This window comes from Hyaloscypha bicolor (genome assembly GCF_002865645.1).
Source record: "Hyaloscypha bicolor E unplaced genomic scaffold K444scaffold_175, whole genome shotgun sequence".
NCBI classification, from domain to species: domain Eukaryota; kingdom Fungi; phylum Ascomycota; class Leotiomycetes; order Helotiales; family Hyaloscyphaceae; genus Hyaloscypha; species Hyaloscypha bicolor.
The window spans coordinates 255,462-273,547 of NW_020194677.1; the positions used below are offsets into that span (position 1 = coordinate 255,462).

Sequence of the window (18,086 nt, forward strand, 5' to 3'; positions counted from 1 at the left end):
TGCCAGAAACTATAAAGATATATCTAGTTTTTTATATAGAGAAGCTATAAAAAGACTTCTAGAATCCTTTACCAGGTTAAGTAAATCCGGAACTGCCTCTATTAATACTAGAGGATAGCAAATAAGAGTATAGTATTAAGCGGGTTATTATAGTCAAGCTAGTAAGAAATAAGCTAAAGTATAGAATTTATTAGGTTAGTTGGAATAAGAATCCAGTATAATATCCAACTTTAATACTAAGTAATAGCCTTCTGGTTTTATAAAGTTTCTATAATAATAATATTAATATACCAGGATTTCTATAAAACCTGTAATATTAGCTAGACTATATAAAAAACGATACTTATCCAGAACTATACAGAAATAATAATAAACTCTCCTAAATTATATAGTAAAGGTACCGGCCTTTTATATATAATATCTATATCCGAGATACTAGTTTACTTTAGAAAGGAAAATAATATAAAATTAGATAGATTAACGGCTTTTACAAAGCTCGGGGACGAGCTTATTTCAAAGGAGGAAATAATATTACAATTCAGCTTTCGATCTTATTAGCTAATATAGTTAGCTAATATAGTTGCCCATATCCCGTTACCTATATCCCGTTGCCTATATTCTATTGCCTTCTAGATACATATAATGCGGCCGCCTTACTAAGGAAGCATACTTGGAATATACTAGAGATATTTAGAAGGCTAAGTCCCTTATAGACTAGTATACTATAGGGTGTATATATTTCTTTACAGCCTCCTATATTCTAGTTTTCCCTTCCTTAGCTTTAAATCGTCTTTATAAGAGACCTTCTACCTTGCTTTCCAAGCCCTGAATACCGTACCCGTAATACCTAAAGTAAAGTTTATAAGGATCTCTATATTAACTATTTAATAGAGCTACTGCCTAATTATATAGTAGTATACTAGCTTATTTGTCTAGTCCAGTTTCTTGATTTTATAGTCCTATAAGAGCACTAAATAGTAATCTCTAATATTTCCGAATATTGCAGGTTATAGAGATACTGGTTTTAATCCTTTCTTAACTATAGGTCGAGTGTCCTTATTTCAATTTTCCGCTTTGACTTGGTATCTGGTATAGTAATTCTCTGTTTCCTTTAGTATAAGCTCGTTAATTATAGGGGAAGGCCTGGAGAGGAGCTGCTATATTCGTTTCGATCGCTTTATTATTAAATAGGTTAATCTTATTCCAGATGCCCTCGTTACCGGCTGCTTTACAGAGAGTATTAAACCAGTCCGCCCAGGAACTATAGTCCTTTAGGATAATGATTTTAACCGTGGCTTCTGATATAATTACAATTAAGCTTGTAGAAATAGTAGAAGCTATGGGAATAATTTCTATTAAGCGGTTAAGGACGGAAATACAAACTAAAGTGTGATTTTCGAAGAAATGAATTAAATGAGCTCTTAAATACTCTCTGCGGTATACTAATTAGGAAGCTTATTAGTGCGAGGCCGGGCTTATAACTAATATATATAAAGATCGCAGAGTAGGGAGTTGTATTAAATAGTAAAAGAGTTAATTGAACTAGCTAGAAAAGAGCTTGAGTGAAGTATAAAGCTTTAGGAAGTAAGTATACAGATCCTGACTAAGTAGAGCGATTGCGCTAGCCCCAATTCAGTAATTCTCACTGCGACAATTAATAAGTAAAAGTAAAGAGAAAAGTAAGTAAAGTTAAGAAACTCGCTTATCACGTGATTAATTATTAATTAATCAGATTAATCTAGATTAATTAATCTAATCTAATTAAAAAAATCTGAATTACATTAATTAAAATCTAATTATATTAATTAATTAATTAATCGATTAATATAATTAACGTAATTAATCCTTTAATATACTGGGCTTTGCGGCTACTAGTAGAATTAAAAGCAGATTATTTCCTTGGATATTATAGAAGAATACTAAAGCTTAGAATAAGTTAACTATATTCTTTAAGGTTTATATTTTAGTTATATCCTGTTATCTTAATAATAATTATAATATAAGTAAGATTAATATTAATAATACAGATATATAAGCCGGCTTATATTTCTAAGCTTAATATTTTCCTTTTTATAAATTTAACTACTTTCTTAAAAAAAAACCCCTAATTATATAAGTACTATATTCGGTTTATAATTTCTCTTATTTATTTAATAACGCGAATATAAGAATATAAGCTCTATTATTCTAATAATAATAATTAACCTTTTCTTATAATATTTCTAGAAAAGAAGTATATTATATAAGTATTTAATAACTATAACTAAATATAATTCTTTAAGAATTCTTTAAAATAAGATCTGCTTTCGGAATTTTAGAATTAGTAATAAAACTCTACTAATATTAAAAAAATATTAATAAATAAAAGTATTATATTTTATAAGAATTAGTATTCTTTTATATTCTAATTTATTTATATTATTTTTCTCTTTTTATTATTATTATAATTATATACTTTTTCGCAAATATAAAAACTTGTATTTATATAACTTCTATTATTATTAGCCTTATTATTACTCTATTTATTTATTTTAATAAAGTTGGAAGTAATTTATTAAATAATAATAAGCTATTATTATTATTTCTAACCATTATTAAAGATTTTTAGCTAATACTCTTCTTTAATAACTTAAAAATTATTTATTTCTCTAATAGTTTATTAAATATTATAATATAAAATATTAATAAATATTTAAATAAAATTATTAAAGTTATAAATAAAATTATTATTATAAATAGCTTTCTTTTTAATTTTAAAATATTAACTAATACTTAAATAGTAAAAAGAGATTTATATTATAATAATTATTAATCTCTTTAAAACTTATAATAAAATTCCCGTTTTATTATATAATTACTTTTTCTTAATTAACTTTATAAAGTAATTTTTTAAGTTTATTAATATTATTATATTAATAAGTATTAGTATAACTATTAGTTTTACTAAGTATTTTAAATGAATTCTTTATTAATGCTTTTAAATTAAAAATTAAAAATTAGTTAATTATTAGATAAAACCCATATTCTAATATAGGATTTATTACTAATAAGCTAATAAAAATCTTAATACTAGTCTTGGTATATAATCTGTATTTAATCTCCTCTTATACCTAATTAAACTTAATTTATATTACTCTTATACTTTTATAATATTCTTAATAAATAAGGAACTAATAAGAAATCGGTTTAATCTATTTTATACTTCTTTATATAGGGCTTCTAGAGAAAAAAATCCGCATTAACTAGTTCTTATATAGAAAGAGTTATAATTTCTCTAGAAAAAAAGTCACGAAATGGAATTATTTATTTATAATATTAGTATTCTTAAATAAAATACTAAAACTATAATTTTTATATCTTAAATAAAGCTTATTATATTAATTTAATTAAGTACTTAATAAGGAATTCGTTTAATTAATATTATAGGGCTAATTAGTAGCTCTCTAGGAGAAAAAATTATATATAAATTAGATTACTTCTACTAAAGTTATAATTTTTAATATAATTAATTATAAATTATATAAACTCGAGAATTAATCTTTTTTTTATATAAGATTACTAATTTTAATTATTTAATCTTTAGAAGTTATATAATATTTATAACTAATTTAAAAAGTACTAATTACTAATTATATATATATCTTAATTATATAATAATATAATACTTTATTTTCTTAAGAATTCTATTATTTTTATTAATATTTTATTTTCCTTATATATTTTATTATATTTTCCTTAATTTTAATTAAATTCAATTCTTTTAATTTATTTATTCTTTTTATTAATAATTTATAAAATAATTAGTTTTATTCTCTTTTTCTTTTAATTATATATTAATTTTATTCTTATAATAAAAGTTATAATATACTATTTATAAATAATAAATAATTTATTAATAAAATTAATAAAATAAAGTTAATATAAATTCTAAGAAATGTAATTATTTCTTTATAATTAAAATTTAAGAAATTAATTTTAATAAATAATATAATAAAGTTTTATAAAAAATATTATAAATATAATTTTATAAATAATAATATATTTTCTTAATATTTTTAATAATTACTTCTTTATTTTTAATTATATTTTATATTATTAATATTTAAGAATTATATAAAAAGTATTAATCTTTTTAAAAAGTTTTATATAATAATTATTAAATATATTAAAAAGATATAATTAATATAAAGAAAAAACTTAGTAATCTATAAATTTATCTTTTTAATAAATTATTAAAAATAAATATATTTTAAAATAAAACTATTAATATATTTATAATTATTAATAGTTATATAATATAATTATATAATATAGAAATAGCTAGAAATAACGAAATATAAATAATAGGTAATAATTATATAATCTTATATTATATAAATAACTTAACTAGTAGCTAGTTTCTATTAGATTTAATAGATTTAGAAATTATATATTAATATTATAATACTGCGATTTTTATTTCTAAATAATAACTATTTTATTAATTTATATAAATAATATTTTATAATTATATAATAATATTATATATTTCTAGTAAACTAATACTAATTAGTTTATATATATAAATTAGATAATAAGAAAAATTATATTATATTTATTTAAGATTTAGTTTTTTAGAAATAAAACCATTATTTTATATTAAAAAGAAAATAACTATTAATTACATTTATTTATAATTCGATTTTATAAAAAAAAAATACTTAATCTTATTAATATCTAACTAAGCTATATTAAAAAAGAGAAATAATAGTTGCTTTTATTTATAATTCGGTTCTATAAAAAGAAAAGACATTATTTTTTATTAATTATTAAATAATTAGTTATTTAATTATTTAATTATTTTATAAAATTACTTTCTTTATAAAAGACTATTCTCCTTATAACTACCTAAATACCTGGGGCTTTTAAGCTTTAGAATTATTGAGTTCTTTCGGAATCTCAATATTTTATTTATTAAATTTTATTATTTAAATTTCTTATTATAAATAAAAAATTTATTTCGAATATAATAACTTCTATAAACTATTTATTTTATAAATTACTATATCTCGAACTAGATATAAGCCTATAAAATATATAATAATAGAACCTATTATAATAAATAATTTCTTTATTAGATCCGTCTAATTTAATTATTTTATATTTATCGGAAATAAAAATCTTAAGAAATTAGTAATAAAATAGAAATATAGAATTAATCTAGATATTATTAGAATATAAGAAATATCTGAATTCTTAAATATTAAGCTATTTTAATATATTTTTTATAAAATAACTAATAATAATTTTTAAGAACAATTTAGATATAATTTTAAAGACTTTATTTATTAAAGAAACTTTAATAAACCTAAATTCCCGGAAATATTATACTTATATAAAGTCCTTTAATATAATAGTATATATATATAACAAAATACTAGTACTTTTATTATTATAATTATTTTACTTTTTATTATTAAGGAAATTATATAATATATCTAGATAAATAAAAATTTATTAGAGGCTAGACTAGATTTTTAAAAGAAACTAATTCTATTAGGCTTTATTATTCTTATAAAAAACAAATATCTAGAATTTCTTATTTTTAATATTCTATTATTATTATTATTATTATTATTATTAGATTTATATACTAATATAGAAACTCTAAAAGCAAATAATATATTTTTACTAGCCTTATTACTACTATTATAACTATATTCGAATATTCCCTAATTACTTTTTTTATTTTTAATTATAAGACTTATTAGAGAAATTACTAAAATCTATATTAAAAAATAAAAATATAATAAATCTATTAGTAATTTTAATTATAAACTTACTATTTTCCTTAATATCTATTAATATATAAAGCTTTTATAAAAGGTACTAATACGAGCTTTCTCTATTATATTAAAAGAACTAGCTTAAGACTACTTTTATAATAACTAGCTCTTTTAATATATATATAAAGAAACTTATATTAATATTTATAGCTTTTTTAAAAGCCTTAAATTTAAATATTAAAATTTAGATAAATAAAATACTATTATATTAGCTTTTATAATAGTTAAATTCCCGGAAAAAAATAATATTTAAGATTATTTAATTACTAATTAATAAATTATATTAATTATAATATAGTTTTATATCTAATTTATAAAATATTGAATTTTTCTATAATAAAATTATTATCTTTTATTAAGATTTCCGGATATATAAATATATAATTTAAATTCTCTTATAAATCTCGACTAACTTATTAATAAATTCTAGTTATTTATTATTATATATAAATGCAAATAATAAGCTAATTCTAAAACTTTTTTTACTAATTAATAATATTATTTTCAGAATTCTCTAAGCTATTATTTCTTTAAAAATTATTAATATAGATCTAGTTATAACTTTAGAACCCGTAATAACTATTTTAAATTCCGTAATTATAATAATTATATTTCGAAATCGTATTTTATATATAAGAAACCTGAATACTATTTATAAAAGTATATATTAGAAAAATAAAAAACTAAAAAGGCTTGATTTAGAAATAGAAATATCTATTAATTCAGATCCTAAAATACTTGTAACTTTAATAAATACTTTAATAATACTTATATATAATATATTACTAAAGCCAAAAATAAAGAAAATAATAAAAATAATAAAAATAAACTAGTAAATAATACTTTTAAGGCTTTACTAAAAGAAACGAATAAAAAAAGAAATATTATTTAAATTCCTATTTTATTTTAATTAAAAGCTTTTTAGCCGTTTCTACTATTTCAGTTTTATTAATAATTATAGCTAATATTCTTATAAATAGTTTTATTTCTTTTTCTTTTATATATTAAATAATAAATAAAAACTATATTTTAGAATCTATTAAATCCTTAATAGAAAACACTTAGACTTTTATAATTAATACTAGAGCCTTTAGATATCTAATTACTAGTTCTAACTAATTTCAGGCTTTATAATAGATTAATAATTATATTAAATCTATATCTTTTACTAGATTTATAATAATAAATATACTAATTAGATAAATACAATTCTATATTATATTTTTAAAAACCTATTTTATTTAGCTTAATTAATATAAATAAACTAAAGATTTATTTTAATAATTTTACTAATAATTTTATTACTTTTATTAGAAATTATATATTTATAATATAATATTTCAAATATTCTTTTTTATTTTAGAATACTATATTATAAAACTTTATTTCCTAATTCTTTATTTATAACTTCTACCTTTTTATAAAAGTTAAATTATAATATTTATATTATTAATTTAGTTATTTATTTATTAGTAAACTCCGAAATATACTAGAATAAACAGACTATAATATTAATATAAAGGCCTTTAAATATCTTATAAAATACTATAAATAATACTAAAAATATAACTAATTATTTAAATAATTTAATTTTAATTTAAAAGATAATATTAGCTTTAATTATTTTATTATTAATAATATTTTTTATATTTCTAATAAGCTTATATTTTATATTATTAATAAAGGCACTTAATATTAAACCGGCTAATAGCTCTAGAATATTAATAGAATATATATTTAGAATATATTTAAATAATATTAAATTAATAACTATTTAGGTTTTTCCAATTAGATTATAGAAAATATTAGAAAATAATTTACTAGTAAAGATTTATTTAGCTTATAAATATTATAGGAATTAAGGTTAAAATTATTTTTATAAAATATTACTATAGCCTAATTTAATATATCTATTTTATTATTATAGCCGAAATTAATAAAATTAATAAAAATACTATATTTTAAATAGCTTTTAAAACTATTAATAATTTTATAAAATTTAATAGTATTATTATAATTCTTTTAGTTTATAGTACTTTATTTTAAATAACTAAATATAATATTTCATTATCTATTATATTATAATAATTAGTAATATTTAAGAAAGTAATAATAGAAATTTAAAAGCTTTAAACTAGATATTAAATTATAAATATTTCAAATACCTGAAATAGTTCTAATACTATTAATATTTCTAAATTATTTCTAAATTTAAATATTCTTATTTAGTATAAAAATAATATTAGTTAATTTAGTAATTAGAATAAATTATATAAGCTAGTAGCTAATAAAAAGAATTATATACTAGCTCTATTATATAATAATACTCGTTTCTATTTAATCTCTATAAAGCCCTTTTATATAGGAAATATTAAAATTATTATTAATAGTTCCAAATCTAAACCTGTTTCTAAACTTTATAATAAAGCTAAAAATAATACAGGTATAATTTCTTTTACTATTCCTGCTATTTTATTAAAATATAATAAAGAATACCTTTATAAAAACCCGGATATTATAGTCTTTCTATAAGATAATAACCTATATAAGAATTTCTATTAAGTTAAAGTTATTAAACTTTTAGAGAAAAAAATTTGAGATTATTTCTAGATTTTAGATATTAAAAGAAGTATATATTTTTAATTCCCGATTTATTAATAAGATTAAGAATAAGAATATTAAAAAGAAAATAAAAAAGTTAAAACTTATTATTTAAACTTATAATAATAAAAAGAAATATATTATATTAATCTAATTATTTATTATTTAATATATTAGCTAAAGAATTATTCTTAGTATTATTATAATAATAATAAATATTATAGAATTATATTTATAAGATATTTTATAAGTTTATATTTAATTAATAATTTTATTTAATTATAATTTCTATATTAATTTATTTTATAGACTTTATTAGAAAGCTAAATCTAAAAAATAGTTTTATTCTAAAGATTATAAAACTATTATATAATATATTAAAAGCTAGGAATTATTAGTTTAAAACTTATTATTTATATTATATTAATAAGCTTTTTATAGAATAATTAATTTATAATTCTTGCTTTTTCTATAGTAAATAATTTTTCGAAATTATTAGCCTTTAAACTAATAATACTTTATTTATTAAAACTAATAATTTTATAAAAATAAAGTAGTTAAAGCTTTAAGAAATTAAGTTCTTAGCTTAAAAAATATAAATGCCTTATTTTTAATTATAATCTCAAATTTAATAGAAATATTATTTATATAAATACTACTAGAATTACTTTTATATAAAAATACCAGTATAAAAACCTTTAAATTATTTTTATAAAGAATATTACTATTATAAGTAATAAAAGTACTATTTATTAAAATCTCTTTATTAAAAACTAATATATTACCTAATATACTAGAGAAATATATTTTATATTAGTCTATTAATTATTATTTAAGCTATTAAATTCTCGAAAACTAATATAAAGGTATTTAATAAATATATTTAATAGCAAATTAAGAATATTATTAGAAAATTGAAATTTATTAAGCTAATAAAAGAGTTTTTATATTTAATTATTTTTATAAATACTTTATTTATAAATAATAGAGATTTCTTTTTCTAAATTAAATATATTCTAATTTTAATAAATAGAACTAAATATACTACTATTATTTACTAGTTCTTTACTAAATATAAGAGAATTATTAAAAGTATTCTAGTTTTAAAATTCTATAATATAGTTTATAGTTTTAATATAAGTACTTTAATTAAATTTATAATTAATAAAATACTAGAAATAGAATTATTATTAATTATCTATATAAATCCGAAGTTATTATATAAATACCTTATTAAATTAGATACTATTTAAAAGAAATATCTAATAATTAATATAATATATCTTTACTAGATATATAAATAATAAGAGATTATAGAAATTAAATAAATTAAAGAAAAATCAAATACTACTAATTCTATAATAAAATTAAAACTATTAAATACTTTTAAATATCTTATTAATATAAATATTATATAATTAGATATAGAGAAATAAATTAAATATAAATAGAATAGGAAATAAATATATAAAATAAGAGAATATATATAGAGATTTCCTTAATAAAGATATTTGAATATCTAATATCTAAAAATCTAATATTTAGATATCTAGTATCTAAGTATTTAGTATTAGACCGAATTAGGAAATTAGTATATAATTAGAAATAATAAAATATAAATAATAGACAATAATTATATAATCTTATATTATATAGATAATTTAATTAATAGCTAGTTTCTATTAAACTTAGTAAATTTAGAAATTATATATTAATATTATAATATTATAATTCTTATTTCTAAATAACGAGTTTAGGGCCGCTTCGCTAAAATTATTGCTAGCCCCGGAGCTTGCGTAGGGCCGCTAGCAATAATTTTGCCCTAAACTCGTCCCGAGTAGCTTTAAATAATACCTTCTTAGTAATAAACTTTTTATAAACTTTTAATAAATTATATAAGAAAGAAAATAGGTTATAAATATATAAAATTATTTATAAATAAGCTAAAACTATTCTCTTAATTTATATTTTAATAACTAAGATTTAAAATTAATATATATATAAATATTTTAAATAAGTTTTAAAATTTAAAGAATATTAATCTAAAATATTAATTTAATATATATAAATTCTTTTATTAATAAGTATTATATAAAGAAAGGTTTTAATAAAACTAATTTATTAATATAAAATATTTATATAAGTTTATTTTAAAAAAAAGTCTTTAAATATAAAATAAAATTTCTATATATATAAAAGATTTTAATTAAAAAAGCTCTTTAAAAACTTTATATTATTAAATATATTAAAAATATAAATTATTTTAATAAGGATTTTAATAATTTAATATAATTTACTTTTAATAAAAGAATTTAATTTCTTATATATTATATTATCTTATTAAATTATAATAAACTTTCTTTTATTAATTTAATTTATAAAACTCATTTTTATATTATATTATATTTTTAAATTATTAATTATATATTTAAATTATTTATATATATAAGAACTTAGATTTATAAACTTTTATTTATTATTTCTAATATAAACTATATAAAAAGCCTTTTTATTATAATAAGAAATAATATTATTTTTATAAAGCTTTTTTAGCTTTTTCTTTTCTCTTAATTTATATTTTAATTAAATATATAATATTAATATAATTCTTTTAAATATTAAATTTAATAAAATGAAAATTATAATAAAATGAAAATTATAATAAAATGAAAATTATAATAAAATGAAAATTATAATAAAATGAAAATTATAATAAATTTCAATTTAAAAGTATTATTATAAAATATATTAAAATCTATAATTATTAAATCTTAATAATATAAGTCTAATAAAATTAAATTTTATAATATAAATATTTTGAATAAAAATAAATAAGTTTAAAAAACTAATTTAAATATATATAAATTATAAAGTAATAAAAGTTTATTAAGCTTTATATAATATTTTTATTTATTTTTAATTCTAAATTCTTTTATTAATAAGTATTATATAAAGAAATTTTTTAATATTAATATTTCTCTTTATTTTTCTTTAAATATAAAAGTATATTTTAATAAATCTTTTAATATTTTTTAAAAAATAAAAACTATTATATTATATAATAAAATTATTTATAAGTTTTTAAAATAAATTATTATTAAAAGTTAATAATATTTTCTTAATATAAGTTTTCTTTAATATAAATTTATTTTAAAAAAAGTCTTTAAATATTAAATATAATTTTTATATAATAGTTTTAATAGACTTTAATTAAAAGAGCTTTTTTTTATAAAAAAAATTACTATTAAAAATATTAAAAATATATTTCTTAATTTAAAAGCTATTTTAATAAATAATTTAAGTTATATATTTCTTATATTATATATTATTTATTTAATTTATAATAAACTTTCTTTTATTAATTTAATTTATAAAACTCTTTATTATATTATATTTTTAAATAATTAATTTTATAAATTCTTTAACTTTAAACTTAAAATAATTTCTTTAAATTATTTAAATTATTAATTATATATTTTAAATATTTATATATATATATAAGAACTTATATTTAATATATTAAATTAAATTAAATTATTTATATCTAATATAAATTATATAAAAAATTAATTAAAATTTAGAAAAACTCTTTTTAATTATAAAAGAAATAATATTATATTTATAAAGCTTTTTATTTTTCTTTATAAATTATTATAGCTTTTTTTATTTATATATAAAATTCTCTTTTTCTTTTTATAAATTCTTATAGCTTTATTTATATATATAAAGTTCTTTTCTTTTCTTATAGGCTTTTTTAAGCCTTATTTATTATAACCCTTACTTTTATTTATAAAGCTCTTTCTTTTTATATATTCTTTTAAGTCTTACTTACCTCTATAAGTAACTTATTACTTATATTCTTATTTGTAGCTTTTTTTAGCCTTTATTTATATTTATAAAGCTTTTTCTTTTATTTTTTATTTTTTCTAAGCTATCTTATAAGCTTATAAAGCTTCTTCTTTTCTTATATAAACCTTTATAGCCTTACTCTTACTTATAAAGCTCTCTCTTATATCTATAAAACTTCCCTTAAGCTTGCTAGGTATTAGGATTATGGTATGTAATATATGGAAGTTTTGGTGTTCCTCACGTGACCTGTATTTTTGGAAGCCTTGAGAGCTAGCCAGAGCCTTAAGAATTCCCCTTACCTCATCCCTCCCGAGCCTTAAAAAATCGCAATAAAAGCCCCTCGCATTCCAGAACCACTAAAATAGAGAGAAAGGTACTTGAGCTGCTTCTCTCTAATCCCCAGCTGAGTACTAAGGATTTGGACATAATCGCGTTCCAATACGCGATTCCCTAGAAGGGGGCAATTCTGGTATTCCTCACGTGACCCGTTTTTTTTAAGGAGCCCCGTAAGCCAACCGCTTAAGGGTGGCCTAAATATAGGACAATATAGAGAAGACGAGTTTAGGGCCGCTTCGCTAAAATTATTAATTAGCGGCCCTACGCAAGCTCCGGGGCCAATTAATAATTTTGCCCTAAACTCGTCCCGAGTAGGATTGGAATTAAAGGGGGTATATAACTTAGTAAAGGCCTTTACAGACGGTATAAGAAGGAGAATAGCCCGTAAGTATGCAAAGTCACCCGTAAGTAAGTCAAAAGCTAAGCAAGACCTTATAATATTTCTGGGTATACTATATTACTCATACGGTTTATATTAGAGGGTAAAAGAATATAAAGCCCTGCTTATAAGGTTACCCATAAGGCTGCCACATAGAACTGGCCGTAAGAAAAGACCGGCGACCGTAAATCCACCCCTACTGCCTTAAATAACTGGCCCTATAACTTATTAATAGTTATTATAAAGAATAAAGCAAGTGGAAACTACTTACGGGAAAGTATAAAAGATAGTTACTAATCCGTAAACTAGAGCTTAATCCGTAGAATCGTCCGTAACTGGCCGTCAAAGTCGCTACCCAGTAGCCATACCCGAATCAAGAACCTCCCAAAACTATATATTAATATCCGCAATCCGTTATATAGCCCTTTCTATAAACAGAGATTCCGCAAAAGTATTACGGGTATACTAATCTTGAGTTATAGCTTGGAAAGGGGTAGACCCGGTAAACAGATACTTTATAAGACCTCTGGCGGTAATTCTGCGATCTCAGGATCTGCCTCGTTTATATTAGCCGAATCTACTACAAAATACATCCGTTTCTGGCCAGGGAATATATCCAGGATTATTTGGTTAAGCTCGCGGACCGTATTATTTAGGGTTAACAGGATTACTTATCTGCTAAAGGCCCGGTAATTATACGGGGCCCGCAAGAGTTATTCTCGCAGGTAGACGTAATTAATCAGGTCCGTAACTAACTAGGTATACGGAACAAAAGGCAGAAGCATAATCTGCCTATTCAAGGACGGGTCATATAGCAGACGACTAATCCAGTCTATAAAATCCTGCTCAGATAGGTCATTACGGACCCGTATATTAATCCGTAATAATAGCTAACGGAGCTATAGCCAGATCCACGTCCGCTATAGGCAGGCCCGTACTATATCGGCCCGCGAACCATATGGAACCACTAGTAAGATCTGGGCAAAGTCTCTCCCGAGGATTATAGATACTCCTCCAAAGAGAACATCGTCTGCAACCGACCATAAATCGACTATTAGCCGGTATACCACCTCAAAGCAGTACTTATACTATATAGGTACCTTATCCCAGATAATCAGGTCCGTAAATCGCAAGAGAGCCCCGAGCCGGCTTGTCTTAGTAATTATACTTATAAATGACTTATCGAGCTCGAGCGGGATCCGGAACTAGAAGTAAGACATATATCCATCCGGGAGAAGGAGAGCCATAATACCCGTTAATACCATATATAGGACTACCTTACCTTGGCTACGGTAATAGTAGCAGAGGGTCTTATAAAGGAACATCTTACTAGTCCCGCCCGGGCCTTATAAGTAGAAGTAGGCAGTCTGTGAATTATCCGTAATTACCGCCATAATTATCTAGAAGCAAGAGTACTAGTCTACGTTTAGTTAGGCTTATATTACGGTTACTAGTAATGTCTTATAGGTATAATTAACCCGTAGATTAGCTATATAGTGGCTTACGGTCTAGTTAAAGGTATTCTTAGGCAGGGTAATGTCCGTAAACATCTGCTAGAGATCCGCAAGGCCGAGACCAAGCAAAAAGAAGCCGTAATTATAGTAAGGATTAACCAAGGGCAGCGGGAAGTTAATTAACAGGTTATAGGCGAGCTTACGGGTCAAGTCATTATAGAAATACTCCTTATACCGGTCCCAGATTACTCGCATATCCGTAATTAGCTACTAGTAAATACCCGTAAGAAAGAGTATCCGTAAACTATAGCCGGTCATTAATAAAATAGCCTCGTTAAAGTACTAGAACTACTCCTAATTATTCTCTGCCAAGCCGCAGGTAATACAGGTAGTATAGTATATAGGATAACGGACGCCCTTAACCAAATATAGCTCGTTAAAGGACCGCAGACTACATATGACTATTAGTAAGAGCCATAAGTAGAACCGCTCGCCCGAAACTGGGCTATAGTAGTAAATATGGCTAATACTATATTCTCGCTTATAGGGCTTCCATATCCGGGTCTTGGCAACCTATACAAAGTACTATAGGAACTTGTAGTAGAGGTACTAGCAGCCGTCCTCATATATTGCATTATACTCAAAGAAGGCCATTAAGGTCGAGCAGGTATTTGCAGCCCGGTCCGTAATCTACTCGGGTAAGAGATTAGCCGTAAAGCAGACCATATACTGCCCCGGGAGATAGATTACAAGGTATTAAACCGGGAAGAACTCCTGGTATATTAGGTACTCGAACAGGTACTAGAAAGCCTCTATAGGGCCTATATACCGAGCTTAGAGATACTAGGTAATCTCATTATTCGTTCCCGAGACAGTAACGGTTATATAATCTATTTCTTTATAGATATACTTATAGATATACTTAATTACTTATATAAATATATAAACCTTAATATTAATATATAAGCAGAACTTCTAGAAGAGATACGGGTTATACGGAACAATCTAGCGGTTATTACGAATAACTTCCTGGCCTAGAAAGCCGGATTTACGGACCGTAAACATACGGCTATCGTTCCGGTACCAGTACTCGGAATACCTATCCTCGCAAATAATTATTATAGCCGTAAATACCTTAGGAAACCTCTTCTAATATACGAGCGGGGCTACAGGTATACTACGGGCCATATACGGGGCTTTCGGATTATTATCGAGGCCATACGGCCCGTAAGATATCTGGCTAGTAACTACGGCCGTAAGTTCGCCTATAGGATCCCATAACGGGTCTGGAAGCTCGGTACAAATAACCTCGTTAACCAAATCAGGGGTTAAGAAGATAGTATTCCTCCTAAGAAATAAGAGCAGGTATATATACGGGAGGCCATGCTTCTGGTACTTAATTATATATATATAGCCCGTATACCATCCAAAAAGGTAGTTCTTAAGGTCCGTAAGAAGCTCTCTTATCTTTAGGATAAAGACCCGGTAAAGGAGATCCGGATAATTAATTACTTACTACCCGTTCAAGAAGTAATCTATAATCTCAGGCCAATACGGGTTAGCTATAAATGTAATAAAGAAGCTTGGCTTACCAAAGTACCATATAATAGCTATCGAGTCTTAAAAAAGCTGCTATATAAAGTAATTACTACCCGTAAAGCTTAACGGGAGAATAAAATAATAACTAATATTACCCGTATAGACGTTCTTATGAATTAGAGTATCCGCAAGTCCCGTATAGACGTCCATACGGATATTCTACTAGTATAAGTAAAGCCAGTCAAGCGAGGTCGTCTCATAGGTAATATATGCATTAATAACATACTACTAGAAGAGGCGGCCAGTATAAAAGAGCGGGGAAAAGGCTAGACGGACATAGAGGTAATACCGGTAAAAGGCCCGCTACTCGAGCCGTATTCGCTAGCAGGTCCCGGTACGGTCCTATAACTATAACTCATAGTACTAGCCCGGGTACCATACGGGAAAAGCAAGATATAGTAGAGCGGCATATATACTATATATATAATATTAATCGTATATAGCTACAGACACTTGCGGCCTGCCTCGTAGACTATTAGTACTAGATTATAGCGGCTCGTATTCATATACTTATCCGGGATTAGGACAGTAACCTTATTACTCGTAGGGAGGTTCTTATAATAATGATTTATACCTGACTCGAGAATTAAGTATATCTGCGGGTTAAGTAAGACCCGGAAATCAGTTTACTAGCTCGTAAGATACTCGCAGGCCGTCTTATAGACCATAATAAACGGGTTATAGTCCGTAAGCATATCCGTAAGCTATAAAAGGACCATATAATCTAAGTAAGGGAAATTAGTAGCCCGGATATTAGTTATAAAGAGCGGGTCATAGAAGAAGAGCTATATAAAGGAGGGTTCGGTATATATAGCAGGCTATAGCAGGCCTTGGAAGTAGAAGAGCTTGCTATAGATCTAAAAGTACTAGATCCTACGGGAGAAGTTAATCCGGGCGTCCTTCTTATAGCTAATTAATATAAAGGTAAAAGTATAATTATATACCCGGATATTCGTCCGGAAGGCCCGGTAAAGCGGGTTATTGCCTATAAAGAGATAAGAGAGGTATAGAGGAGGCTTGCGGATTAGAGGAAGTATTATGTCGCCCTTCTTGTAATAGGCCTCAAAGCAATCGTCCGTATAGCCAAAATAAAGGGCTCCGCAAGCTATATAGCGACCCGTAAGCGGACCGGTCATATATACGGGAGCTAGCCGGAAGCAGGAGAGGAAGGCAGGAGGCTATATAGGAGGTAGGTCGGCTAGAGGATCCTCTATAATATAAACGGGGGCCGCAACGGACGGTTAACGGATCCGTCGCTGGCGCCATAGGGCTAGTTCGTCCGCAGAGACGTCCGTAACCGACCATCGTTATTGCCGGGAGGTAGGGAGGGCATTCGGATCAAGTTCTTATAAGACAGAGTACTGCTAGATATGATTAGTAGTATTTCGGGCCTATTAACTAGTTAATTAAGCCAGAAAAGGGGGAGAATATAAACTCGATAATAAGAGCAAGTCTTATATAGCTTAGCCCGCTCTATAATAAAGTCAGAAGCAGGCCGGTTCTGCTTATAGGAAGTATAAAAGCGGGGAGGGTCTATAGTAATAGAGAGAAGAAGGAGAGGAAAGTATATATAAGGTTAGGATTTTTTTTTAGCGCTTTTTACAGGGCCCCTAGCTTAAGATTTTCCCCCGAGCTTTAAAAAATCGCAAGAAAAGCCCCTTATATTCCAGAACTACTAAAATAGAGAGAAAGGTACTTAAGCTACTTCTCTCTAATCCCTAGCTAAGCACTAAGGATTTAGATAGAATCGTATTCCGATATGCGATTCCCTAGAAAGGGGCAATTCTGGTATTTCTTATATGACCTGTTTTTTCTACGGAGCCCCGTAAGCCAACTGCTTAGGGTGGCCTGAATATAGGACAATATAGAAAAGAAAAAAAAAATATAGAAGAGAATAACTACTTTACTAACTTATATAAATAGTATTATATATTTCTAGTAAACTAATAAAGAGTGATTTCTTTTTAATTAAAAATTCTTTTATTTTTAGAAATTTATTAATATTATAAAGCTTTATCTTTTAATAATAATATTATTATTATT

At 23.4% G+C, this 18,086-nt stretch overlaps 1 protein-coding gene across 1 annotated transcript; it reads right to left on the bottom strand.

The window, feature by feature from the left end:
• Positions 1-16,891: 16,891 nt before the first annotated feature.
• On the bottom strand, positions 16,892-17,204 carry K444DRAFT_706448 (uncharacterized protein). The gene has a single exon (XM_024888132.1). The coding sequence runs from the start codon at positions 17,177-17,179 to the stop codon at positions 16,910-16,912; it is 270 nt and encodes an 89-aa protein (XP_024729291.1). The 5' UTR covers positions 17,180-17,204; the 3' UTR covers positions 16,892-16,909.
• Positions 17,205-18,086: the final 882 nt, after the last annotated feature.